At 50.5% G+C, this 13,646-nt stretch overlaps 1 protein-coding gene across 1 annotated transcript in view; it reads right to left on the reverse strand.

Moving 5' to 3' along the window:
- The window catches only part of ASTN2 (astrotactin 2), a 360,946-nt gene that overhangs the window by 88,997 nt on the left and 258,303 nt on the right, over positions 1 to 13,646 (reverse strand). The window contains exon 18 of the mRNA XM_058038034.1: positions 24 to 157. Coding sequence (XP_057894017.1) covers positions 24 to 157 — 134 coding nt within the window. The remainder of the gene's footprint in view (positions 1 to 23; positions 158 to 13,646) is intronic.

Genomic DNA, 13,646 nt, shown 5'->3' on the forward strand with positions numbered 1-13,646 from the left:
TGGAGGGCTCACAGGATACGTACACAGGCGGAGGGAGAGGGCTGCAGTTCGGGAGTCCGTTCTCATCGAAGGCATTGAGGTCGCACCTGCACCAGTCTTCGATAACATCACCTTTCCCAGAGCACCAGTATGAGCTCATCAGGGCTCCCTTGAAGGCCTGGTGTGAGAACAAAAAGCGTGAATATGTGTGCTAAAGACTCAGTGAAACCTGGCCCGACTTTGGGGGGAGTGTGCAGGGCCCTGGGATCAGGAAACACGGGATGGGCTGGGGAGTGTGTCCTCCCCAGCTCTACCACAGCCTCTCTGCATGGCCCTGGGCATGGCCCCTCACCTCCCTGGGCTTAACTCCCATGGGTGGAGTGATGCTGGTTCATTCCTGAATGCTTTTGGATGGGGATCTCCCACGGGGAAGGACAGAGCCCTGAGATCAGGAAACACAGGATGGACTGGGGGAGTGTGTCCTCCCCAGCACTGCCACAGCCTCTCTGCATGGCCCTTCACCTCCCTGGGCTTAACTCCCATGTGTTGAGTGGTGCTGGCTCATCCCTGAATGCTTTTGGAGTGGGGATGGGGATCTCCTGTGGGGAAGCACAAGCATAAGTCCATCTTTGACAACATAACACATACAAGTGCCTGCACACTGCTGCTGTGTGCAATGAAACACTTCCACTCTTCCCCATGCCCTTCTGCCCAGCTGTTTCTGTCCCCCTGAGAATAAAGCAATGCCCAACAAATTCCCAACAACACCCCTTCCATCCTTCTCACAGGTTTGTTATTCACACAAAGCGCCCTCCTGCAAGCAAACTGCTGCTTTATTCACTCGTCTAAGGAACACTCGCAGGCAAAACAGCACTAGCTGCAAGGAAAAAAATAAAACCTGGAAAATACTTGCAGGACGTCCTCAGGAGCCACCCTGACTGCTCCTATTAATACCAATGAATCCCTGGAATGATAACTGTGGCCAGAATTGGCAAAGCCCTCCAGGTCTCACCTCTCAGTGTCCCTGCTGTGCTCATCCCACAGGATGGGGCATCCCTCACTCCATACCCTGCTTTATTTTGGACCACATGGATTTATGGTGGTTTCTCCCACTACCCTTCACCTGTAATTAAACTTCCACTTTCAAAAACATCTCTCCTTCACACACACAAAGCCAACATCCAACCCAACCCTGCAAAGCCACAACACCCATCTGGAAAAATCAGAACATCAGCCACTAGAACAAAGCTCTGTAACGCTTTTGAACTTTCAAGAGGCACATCTGGGAGCTGAAACACCTCCACAAAGTCCTCATCCACACGGAGCAGCCTCATTGTGGCAACACTGCTCTTCCATGAGAAGCTGCCTGCAGAAGCCTGGCCCTGCTGATATGGCCTGTGCTGCAAGGGTACGCCTAGAAATAAATCTGTGCCCTTTGAGGAGCACAGGAACAGCTCAGGCAGCAGCACTCAGCAGAAAACTCTAGGAAAAGCTTCATCCCAGGGAGGTTTCTGAAAGGAGGAGGTATAAATAGAGCCTGACGTCAGGGCTGCCATTGTCCAGGGTTTTGTTGCTCTCCCCAAACACCCCCAGCACCTTTAACGAGGCCTCAAGGCTCTTGTGTCTACAAAATTTCTCTGCTTCCAGGCATTTACAAAATGGGACTGTTCCAGATGGAAAAAAATTGGGAAAAAAGAAACAAAAACTAGGAAGGAATGAACACGTGAAAGAAAGAAAAGGTGACATTATTTTACTCTGTTCTTTAGAAAGTAATTGAAGTGCTAGGCTGGAAAGGGCATCCAAAGTAATTGGAGAGAGGGATGAAGAGAGGAGTTTATGTGACACCCAGATAAATGGATGCAGACACACCAGAGAGAGAGCAGCAGGTCCGTGCAGGAGAGGAACAGCAAAGGGTGCGTGCAGATGGATGGGGAAGCATGTGCTCTCCCTAGGAAGCAAGATAAATACCCTGTGCTGAGGAACCTGTGTGCACAGACAGGCTCTGCAGGTGAAGACAGATGTGGGTGATCCTGGGAAGAGCTGCACTGTGATGGTGTTCAGGTTGAGGGAAGAGATGAGGATCTGACTCCATGTTTCACAACATTTGATATATTATTTTATGATGTATGTTACATTAAAACTATATAAAAGAGTAGAAGAAAAGGTTCTCATCAGAAGACTAGCTAAGAATAGAAAAGAATGATAACAAAGGTTTGTGTCTGGGACAGAGAGTCTGAGCCAGCTGACTGTGATTGGCCATTAATTAGAAACAACCACATGAACCAATCAAAAATCCACCTGTTGCATTCCACAGCAGCAGATAATCATTGTTTACATTTTGTTCCTGAGGCTTCTCAGCTTCTCAGGAGGAAAAATCCTACGGAAAGGATTTTTCATGAAAAGATGTCTGCGACACTGCACTGTCACACTGCTGCCAGTGCTGCACTGTCCCCAACCCTGTCACTCTGCACACCCCTCCCTGCCCCCTAACCCAGCTCCTCCCTGCACATGCCCAACTTAGGGAAGAAACCCCACCCACCCCATCCATGCCCTTTAGTAAATCCAGCAGTCAACTCCTTGTTTTGCTTTTTTTTTCCTGCTGTTAAGCACTAGCTGGATGAGCAATCCCCCTTGCTCTGCCTGCCCAGCCTCACAGAGGTTTTAATTAGATTCTTCAGGTGCCCAGCTGTCATCTGCCTTGTGTCACCCTTCACACAAACGAGGTTAGGGGACGGATGCTGTGCTCATTAGGGCAGGCACACCTCCACCCCCTAACCAGGTTACTGGGAGCAGGGCTGCCCCTGCTGGCTCCTGCCTCTGTCCTGACTCATGCCAGGGCCAGGCTGGGAGAGCCAGGCACCCAGGGCTTGTCCCTGCCTTGTCCCTCTGTGCTGGACAAGAGCCAGGCACCCAGGGCTTGTCCCTGCCTTGTCCCTCTGTGCTACGAATAGGTGAGGCTGCACCTTGGGTGCTGAGTCCAGTTCTGGCTCAGCCACTCATGACAAGAAAGACATTGAGGGGCTGGAGTGTGTCCAGGGAAGGGTCTGGAGCCCCAGGAGGGGCTGAGGGAGCTGGGCAGGGGCTCAGCCTGGAGCAAAGGAGGCTCAGGGGGGACCTTATGGCTCTGCACAGCTCCTGACAGGAGGGGACAGAGGGGTTGGGCTGTGCTCCAGGGAACAGGGACAGGAGGAGGTTTGGGTTGGGCATCCGGAAGAATTTCTTCACTGAAAGGGTGGTGGGGCATTGGGAGGGGCTGCTCAGGTAGGTGGTGGAGTCCCCATCCCTGGAGGTGCTCAAGAAACAGCTGAATGAGGCACTAGTGCTGTGGTGTGACAAGGGGGTGATTGGTTAAAAGTTGGACTCAGTACTGGAGGTCTTTTGCAACCTCAGTGATTCTGGGATTCTATGGCTTTTCTTGCTTTCCAGTGGAATTCTGAGACAGTGGCTCCTGGAGTTTTCCCACTGGTGCTGGGGAGTGTGTGTTGAGGAGTGGGGAAGCAGCAAGGGCAAATTGATGGCAAGCAGAAATGGGTGAGATCACACAGAAGAAGGGAATGGCAGCTGCCACCCAACCAAGGAGCCCAGTGGCGCAGGAGGACCAAGAGTGATGGACAAGGATGTCCATCTCAGCAGTGAAGGTGCTGAGATCCATCCCATGGGAAGCTGCAAAACAAGGCTGAAGTTTTGCTGCTCCAGGCTCACAACAAAGGAGGATGAGGTTTTGCTGCTGTGGGAGAGCTTCAGCAGTGAATGAATGCACAGGGACCTTCCTGATCTCTTGTGGCTGAGAACCACCTTCCCCTCCTCTCCACATCTCCTGTCCTTCCCTGCCATGCTCAGAGCATGCAGTGAGTGCTCTCCTCCCTGCCAGGACACAGCACCTGCACGAGTCCATCCCAAACATGACCACTTCCATTTTGCACGCCTCATCATGGTGGTCATGTCTCCACAGAGCCAAGAAGGTCTGGGATCATGAAGGGCTTCCCAGGAGTGACTGATCCCCTGGGAATGGCAGTGACCCCCAGTGCACTGTCCTGTGCTTGCCAGCCACTCCCTGGGACCCCTGTGTGCCCTAAGGCAATTTTATCTCTCATTTAAAAGTATCCAAATTGTATTGTTTCCCTGTGAGTCAGCCCATTTAGTTTATGTCCTTCAGTGCCAGAGGGGAAATTTATGAGATGAGAAACTGGCTCGAAACGTTTATTTTCTAGATGACGAGTCATGCCATTAGATATATAGCTTTATGAATCATAGGAACAGCATCTAATTTGCTCTTAAAGGTATAATAGGTCTGATTCCCCACACCCATGCACACACATCTATTGGATTGATAGTTCCCCCCTAGCATGGCTAGTTCATTTGTTTTGACACAAGCAAGACTTACAGGACCATAAAGTCCCATCTTACCATAAGCTAAGCCTATTCATAAAAAAAATATTAGGGAAACAAACGATCAGCTAAGCACATTCATCCTACACTCGATTGCATATGGATCTTTCTCCTCTTGTTATTTGTGCTCAGGGGGAGGCCATTTGGCCCCATTTTATAGCTGAGACACTCTGTAACAGAATGGAGAAGAACACTTCCTTTGTCCTCTGTTAGACCTGGCTGATGGAGGGAGAAGCATTAAGTTATTTCTAACTGTGGGTTGGCTGTTGACATCCCAGGAGGGGAAAGTGATAGGACATGAAGGAACCTTCCAGATCAGCATTTGCAGGACTCAGCACACAGCACAGGGCTGGTGTTTGCAGATGGGATGCTGGAAATGACACATGTTGGGTGTTTGTCTTTCAATATCTGGTCTTCTCCATGGCTGACAGTGACATGGAAATCTGGCTACTGAGTCTAGAATGCACATCTCTGTTTCTGGAAAAATTAAAAAGGAAAGACAGGGAGATATTAAACAAAAAAACAAACAAAACAAAACAAACAAACAAAAAAAAAACAAAAAGCAAAAAAAACCCACAACCACAGGTGAACATGTAGGCTGGACAGAGATGGGCTGCAGATAAAAGATGATCTGGAAGCTGGAACTTAGGTTCATTTTGGATTTTGCACCAATTTCCCAATCTCTGTTTGCTTTTTTGTTCTTCTCAGTGTAGAAGGAGAGAAGGAAGTGTGGAAGCAGGCTGAGCCATGCCAGCAGACAGGCTCCATCCCATGTCCAGGGACACTGCAGCAAATGGACACATCCTGTCCTTTGCTATTTGCAGGATGGAGATGAGGCATGAACAGCACCACCACCTTCCCTCAGACACAGGCAGGGCCACTGGAGGAGGATGAAGGCTCCAGAAGAGCTTTCACAGCCTGAACAGGATGTTACCATGATGATAGTGTGAGGAATAGCAGATTTGTCTTTCCAAACAAGCTGTGGTAGATAAAACCAGCACTAGGACATAAAAGAATCAATGGGAAGGATTCCACTGATTGATGAATGAAAAAATATATTTGCTTTTACAAATAAACTTTAGGTTTGCTGATAAATGAAATAGACATTGAGAGATGAAATAAACAATGGGGAAGAAAAACCCCTAAATTACATAAGAATTAAAAATTAAAGAAAGGGTTATACATTAGAGGGGAATCTTTGGTATCAGGTGTTTCAGTCTGTACCTCTCAAGTACCTCAGCTAATGGGGAAAGAGAGAAGGGAAATGTGTTTGGGAAATTGGGATAAAAAGGAGGCTGTATCCTCCAAAAATTGGAGAGATCCCAGGGAATGCCCCATGGCCTCTCCCTTTATTGGAATAAAGACAGAAAGAACTCCTCTGTCTCCTTTATGGACATCAACTTCTGGTGTTTGTGGATTAGTTTTCTTAACAGCAGGGTGGCTGGAGGAAAAGCCTTCCATGCCCTTCCAGCAATGCTCAGTGCTGTTCACAGGAGGTAAATAGCACTCCTCAGTCTAGATATCTCTGGAAGTGGGTAAGAAAAACAAAAAAGGTGGGGAAAGGCAAGGATTTCTCAGGCCAGAGAGTCTTTCCAGGATCATGCAGTTCGTGTCCAAAAGGCCAGGTTAACAGTAAAGCAGGATGAAGTTTTGCTGCTCCAGGTTCACAGCAAAGCAGGATGAAGTTTTGCTCCTCTAGGTTCACAGCAAAGGATGAAGTTTTGTTGTTGGCAGGTGATCCCATCCTGTGTTGCTCACACCCTCCCTGCCCCAGGCTGCCTCTCCCCAGGGAGCAGCATCTCCAGCATCCTGGAAAGGGACATCAGTGGTGTGCTGGAAAGGTCAGGGTGCTGGGAGGGACCCAGGGTGGGCAGCATCCTGGTTTCTGTTATTTACAGAATAACAGGATCCTGGGAGAGGCAGAGGACACTGTGAAACCCGGGGAATCAGAGGGGAATCAGAGGGGAATCAGAGGGAAACCAGAGGGGAAACCAGAGGGGAAATCAGAGGGGAATCAGAGCCCTGTGCCTGCACTGAGCCCTCCTGGGGAGCTGACTCTCCTCTCACACCTCGGCACAAAGCTCCCCATTATAGTCCGAGCCAGGCAGGACAATGCTGCCATTCTTTCCCTGGAAAAAGGAGCTGGAGCTGCAGCACGATGCTCCAGGGCCAGAGGACAGGCACAAGGGCCAGTCAGCAGGTATTCAAACAAAGCAACAACAAATAAAAAGAAACACACCCCGAACCAAACCAAAAACTCACCTCAACCACAAGAACACTGTCTCCACTTTGGCCCAGGCTCCCTGCCAGCTCTGGCAGTGGAAGAAGAAATCCCTGGCTCTGTGTCCCCAAGCATTCAGGCGCTGCTTTGGGGATGCTGTGTGTCCTCCAGAGGCTCTGCCATGGTGCTGGATTGGGGTCAAACTGAGCCCATGGCCTTGGGGACACCTTTGACCCTGGCTAGAAACACCCTGCCAGCCTGGGGACACTGGTGGGACAGTGGGGACAGCAGTGGCCACGCTCTGCTCTGCAGGAGATGGCTCCCGGGCAAGGAGCGGGGAGAAAAAATGGGGAATTTTGCTCCAGCCCCACTTGTCATCTGAGCTGGTGACCCCCAGCTGTCTCCAATAGCCCTGCCAGGGTCTCAGGCATGCTCTGGGCTCCTGCTGAGGCCAGTGGGACCAGCAGCACAGGGATGTGCCCCCCAGCAAGCCCCCACACCATGGGCTGGGCCAATGTGTGCTGTGAGGAGGCCGTGGCTGCAGCAAATGCTGAGATTACTCAATTTTCGAATTAAAGCAAGGTCCTAGGGGTCTCCTAAAAATCCAGGCTCCACATCCATTTGTCTCCTTAAATACACACAGCAGGAGTTTGAGTCCATTTCCCAGTAGGAGTGAGATTGATCTCTCCTGCCTCCCTTCTCCACACCCCCCTCACCACACCACCCTCTAAGCATTTCTGCAGCTGGCTGAGCTGCTCCACAGAAGCTTGTTTCAGGGCTTTTTGGGGGAAAAATGAACAAACCATGAACGGGAGGGGTCACACAGCCCAACATACCTTGCCTTTTCTCCCCTCCACTGGCCACAGCTGCCCAGTGGCTCATGTGCATCCCTGTCAAGGATGCCCTGGGAGGGGATGGGGTGTCACAGACATAATTTATGGAAAATCCTTTCCTTAGGATTTTTCCTCCTGAGAAGCTGAGAGACCTCAGGAATAAAATGTAAACATTGGTTATCTGCTGCTGTGGAATGCAACAGGTGCATCTGTGATTGGTCTCATGTGGCTGTTTCTAATTAATGGCCAATCACAGTGAGCTGGATCAGGCAGAGAGTCCGAGACAGAAACCTTTGTTATCATTTCTTTATTATTCTATTCTTAGCTAGCCTTCTGATGAAATCCTTTCTTCTATTCTTTTAGTATAGTTCTAATGTAATATATATCATAAAATAATAAATCAAACCTTCTGAAACATGGAGTCAGACCCTTGTCTCTTCCCCCAACCCGAGAGCCCTGTGAATACTGTCACACTGGGGGAAGCAGGGTGTTCCCTGCCTGCCTGTGAGGGACAAGGACGTTTACAGATCATGCACAGCTGTGCTCTCACTCAGTCTGTGCCTCTGGGCGCCCTCCAGGGCTGTGCTGGGCAGTAGGAAAGGTGGTGCCCACCCTATGGCTGGCAGAAATATGTTTAAGGTGGAAGAGGAAAGTCACCATAACCCGGGGGGACTATAACTGGGGTGAGGAGCAGCTCTTCTGTATGACTCCAGGGTGTTCCCCAAAATAAAAGCACCCGGGGTCACCACCTCTCTTCTCTCTCTCTCCCACTACAGGCACTGAACAGCATCCATCCAACCCCTGAAGTGCTGAGAGCATTTTGCCAGCAGACAGCCCCACCACAGAGAGAAGCTCTTTGCTGCTGGGCATGGCCAGCCACTGACACTGGTGGAGGTTTCCTCTGCAGCCCTGCAGTGGAGAATCTCCTCCAGCTTCATGTGAAGGGACCGGGGTGGTGTCTGCACTGCTGCAGAGCACAAAGGGAGCACAAGAGATGTTGGCATCGATCAAAACTGATGCAGGAGCCACAGAGCTCCAGAGAAGTTCCTGGGAGATGACAGCTGAGGTCACAGGGTCTCTGTCTCCTTACACCTCTGGAAGTCCCAGTGTGAGCACTCAGACCGAGAGCCCTGGAGCTGCCACAGCAATGGTCCTGTAGAATACTCGGATAATCTGGATCTCACCAGGTGACAGGGACTGATGCAGGGGGGACTCCAGCACTGCCTCTGCTCCAGCAAGAGTCCTTCCAGTCAAACCTGCCCCCCACAGCCACACCAGTGTGACAGCTGCAGAAAATACACCCGACAAAGCCCTTCAAGAGCTGCTTGAACCTCCAAAAACATCTCCTTCACCATGGCAAGCTCCAGCACTGCCACATTCCCCAGCCAGGCTGCAGTGACCAGTGATGGTGCAAATTCTTTGACCAACCCTATTAAACCACAAGGGGAAACAAAGAAACTCCTAGCAGGATCTCAGTCCACAGTTCTCACTGAATACAAGAAGGAAAAGAGGAGCCTGATGCTTTTCCTCATACTGAGATTGCTTCACCTACTGCTGGGAGCAGGAGTGGTGCTGGAGCTGGGCTGGGAGCACAGATCACACAGACCTGAGAGTTACCTTGAGGACATTTCCTCTGGACAAATTCTCCCTGGACAGCAAAAGGCAAAACTCCTGGAGCTCTTTACATTTCAGACCTTTGCTTCAAAGCAAGAAGAAAACAGCAATTCCCACTGACGTGGAAATAAAGAGTTTTTTAACTCATTTCACGTGGGCAAAGTGATATATTTTCACCTCATCTCCTGCTTGGAAATGGTCAGTTTTAGCTGAAATCAAACATGCACACAAAGAAATACCACAAATCAGTCCACAGAAGACACCCAGCATGGAAACTGAAACCCCAGCATTTGAGAGTCTGGCAAGGTCATCAGCAACTGAGAACACGGCCTTGGACAGGGCTGAAGCTGTAAATTTTAAAAAGTTCATAACTCACTGCACTAAGGCAGATGAAAAGACAAACTTATTAAAAAAATGCACATGCTGAAGAGGGCAAAATGTCTTTTACCTGTGTTTTGCTTCATCTTTGCTGCTCAGCTTACACAGGAAAACTTTCAGCCAAGTTTATAGAAGTCAATATCCACCTTGTTAATGACCTTGTTATCTGTCTGCAGAGCATTGTCTTTGTGGACACATATGTAAAGAGTGTTTACAATTTCTTTTTTTTTAGCACTACAGGAGCTGGGATGTGCCTGCAGTTCCTCTAAGGTCAGCACCCACTGTATTGACTGGGAACCATCTACATGAAGGGAGAAAAGCAGGCAGTGAAGCACTCAGGATTGGAGATGCTGGACTTGGTTCAGCCCAGCCAAGTGAAAATCCTATTTATGGCACAGGAGAACAGCACTCTGCAGTGCCTGGGACACCTCTGGCCTCTGTTTGGTGCAGAAAATGGGTATTTCATACATGAGATGCTCCTGGTGGGACACACGCTGTGGGAGCCTCTCAGTGCACAGAGCATGGTCACAGTCTAAACTCAGTTCTGGCTCTCTGCTGGGGTCTTGGTTGACAGGCTGATGTCCCCATGGTGGTGGCAGCTCCTTCCCACCACTAAATCCCTTTCACTTTCATGGTAGCCCTCCCTGCTCACAGGGGAAGACGAGGGAGAGATGATGCCCCTGCCCTCCATGAGCATCCATCGTGCTCGAGCTCATGGTGCCACAAGAGGATGGGGACAGCTTTCCACAGAGGCAGCACCAACCCCACACCAAACCATCCTCTCCAGGAGAGGGACATGGCCCCCATGAGTTCCACTTCTTCCAGAGAGGAAAGCTACAGCTCTGCCCAGCCCAGGCTGCCTGGAAAAACCTCCAGTGTGGAGATGTCACAGACATCTTTTATGAAAAATCCTTTCCTTGGGATTTTTCCTCCTAAGAAGCTGAGAGACCTCAGGAACAAAATGTAACCAATGATTATCTGCTGCTGTGGAATGCAACAGGTGCATCTGTGATTGTTCTCATGTGGTTGTTTCTAATTAATGGCCAATCACTGCCCAGCTGTCTAGATTGTCTCAGTCAGTCACAAGCCTTTGTTATCATTCCTTTTCTATTCTTAGCCAGCCTTCTGATGAAATCCTTCTATTCTGTTCTTTTAGTATAGTTTTAATATAATATATATAATAAAATAATAAATCAAGCCTGCTGAAACATGGAGTCAGATCCTCGTCTCTTCCCTCACCCTGAGACCCCTGTGAACACGGTCACATAGAGAACCAAGGTTTGTGCAGAGCTGGCAGCGAGTTCCTCAGCAGTGCTGGATTTCAGCCTTCAGAACCAGGATTTGTCCCTGCTTGTGGTGCCAAGGACAGCAAGAAAAGGAGAGGGAGAGAATAAAAATCCTGCAGGAGAGAGGCTGGTGGAGAGAAGGGGGAGAAACAAGCTGGGGTGAAGGGATGGAGGGAGCAGGACAGCACATCAGAAGTGAGCCAGAAGAGGAAAGTGATGGAGGTGATGCAACATGAGGGATTCATGCAAAGAGAATGGGAATGACTAGGAAATAGAAATAGGGGCAGGGAAGGCAGAGAACACTCAATTGTGTCCTGTTGGAGCAAGGATGGGAATGGTCTGGAATGGTTGTAGGGAGAAAGGGATGAGAGGGCCTTTTCTAAAGAGAAGCCTACAGCTGAAACAACCAAACCCAGCTAAGGAGGGGGTGGTAAGATAAAACAGCATGATCCAACCTTCTGCCCACCTTGCACTGAAACGGCACAAAGTGACCTGTCCTGGCATGTGCTGCTCACTGCCAGCTCCCTTAGTGCCTGCTCTGCCAGCATCCCCTCCACCCTGCAGAGCCCAGAGCCATTACCCTGTCACTCTTACCCCAGCCCTGCCCAGCACAGCTCCCCGGGGTGAGGGAGCCTCACACACAGCACCCTGACACAGGGACAGGCTCCCAGGGCATGCCCCTCCGCCCCTGGGCGAGCAGGTGGAGGAGGAAGAGGAGGAGAGATGCAGGGAGCACAAGCCCAGGGAATGGTGCTGGGGTGTCTGTGCTGTGGCTGGGGCTTTGTTTGTTTGCTGGTTTTCTCAGCAGAAAGCACAATGCAGGCTGGGCTCCAGCTGCAGCTGATGGGGCCAGGGGAGCAGGGGAGGGAGGGAAGGAAGGAGGGAGGAAAGGAACAGACTGCAGCTCCTCAGGACAAGGAGGCACCCCAAGTGAGCTCAGCAGTGTTGGCAGGACTGGGGGGACAGGTGAGGAGGAAGATGAGGAGGAGGAAGAAGGGGGAAGTTTGCAACCAGGCTCAGCGAGGCAGGGTGGCATTGCCACCCAGGCACAGGGTGATGCAGGATCCATGGAAATCCTTCAGATCCTGCTGGGCTCCTCACTGTTATCCCCTCCTTGCTGGCTAATGTACCTATTGAATCCCTAAAAGAATGTTTTCTGGCAGATTCTGCTGGGGAGCACATCTCTCTTGCCTGAAGTAAACCAGCTGTCCCAGTGCTGTCCCTGTGCCTGTAGTGCCTCATCCCAGCACTACCCTGGGCACACTGACAGCGCAGGCCAACCTTTGCACAAGAAGTGCCCAGTGGGAAGAGCAGGCAGGAGGTGGGGAGAGAATGCAGGAAGGAAACAGTGGGAGAAAGGGAGCTTGAGGAAAAGACCCAGAAAGAGAAGCAAACTGACTGTGGAAGTCAGGCATGGCTTCATGCAAGGACCAAGAGGGCTGACAGATTCTCGGGAGTTCTGCTGTTAATTGCAGCTCTGAGATATGTGAGAAATCTCTGTTTCGGCCCGCACGTTCGAAGAATGAATCGGAGTTATTCAGTTTTCAGTCTCAAAGTTGTTCATTATATCTTATCTACCAAATTTTTCTCCTGTCCAATTGAGGTCTGCTCAGCAGGACAGTCCCAGGCAATCTGACTGCCTTCAGGGCGATGTTATCGCTTTATACTACAAACTACGTATAACATGTTTACAATTACTTTCCAACACCTATCACCTATGTTAGACAGTGCACTTTTATTCTAAACCAATCTCAAAGTGCCACCACCACAGCAGAAGATGGAGGTAGAGAAGAAGAAAGACTGGACACGCCCAAGTCTTTCCATTTTGTCTCCAAAACTCCTATACCAAAAAACTATAAAATCTACTCTTTCACCCAGTGATAATTTCATTATTACACTACTTAAACTTCTGTGACTTTCAGGTCCTCATGCAAAGCTGGTTATTTGCTCCACGGGTCATAATCAAACCCAGAGGTGCTCTGTGCCAGGATCCCTGGCAGGGCTCTTGACAACTCTGAGCACCCAGAGGGATGCACTGAGCTCTGACAACAGATGGGAAAGCAGAAATCAAATCAAGAGGCTGGCAAGGAGTGACTCCCCAGAGACAGCACCCAGAAACTTGGGTACCAGGAGAAGCATCAGGACTCCTCCCCATGGATGTGGGAAGGGAATGAAGCATTTGTTTCTGGTGCTCACACCTCCAGGTGCCAGGGTTGTTTCCTGACCTGCAGCCTCTTCAGCCCACCCACAGCTGCTGCACGCTGGCTCACTTGAGACATCCTAATCAAGTGTAGGCTCAGTGCCAATAAGTGACTTTAAGCAGGTCTGCCATTTGTGGGCTTGAGATTGGGGTCAGAGGGCTGTGCAGCAGTGTGGGAGTGGCAGTGAGCAGAGAAAGTGGGAACTCAGTCTCCATAGGATTAACACTAAAGCTCTTGCAGGAGCCCAGCCCCAGGGACTGGTGATCTCCAGCCTGGCTGGTCCCTTCTGGAGCAGCAGGGACCTCCTGTGGCTGTGGGAACTGGCCCAAGGGGATGGTTCTTCCCTCCCTCTGTACTTTGCAAAGCCAGGCTGGAGCCCTGAAGGCCTTTGGCCACCCCTCAGGTATGTCTTAGCCCTTGGAGCCAGGAGTGAGGGACTGAGCTGGTGCTTGGCTCCTGAGAGCTCTCCACAGGACACATCCTGCACACCAGCATGGATACTGGGAATGACTGAGACCTTGGCATTGCCTTGAACCCATTGAAGGCAGGGAAATGCAGGTCTGAGAGGGCTGTGGGCAGCAGGACCTGCCAGCTTCATCCCTGACACCATCCCATGTAGGAGCGACAGTGGGTAGGGCAGTCAGGATGGATGGAGATGAGAGATCTCTGTGGCCAGGGCTGGAACTTGGGGTTTATTGCAAAGGGCCTGGGTGCAGGGCCCTGCTGGGAGCTGCCAAACACAGCT

Source organism: Melospiza georgiana, chromosome 20 (genome assembly GCF_028018845.1).
Source record: "Melospiza georgiana isolate bMelGeo1 chromosome 20, bMelGeo1.pri, whole genome shotgun sequence".
NCBI classification, from domain to species: Eukaryota; Metazoa; Chordata; class Aves; order Passeriformes; family Passerellidae; genus Melospiza; species Melospiza georgiana.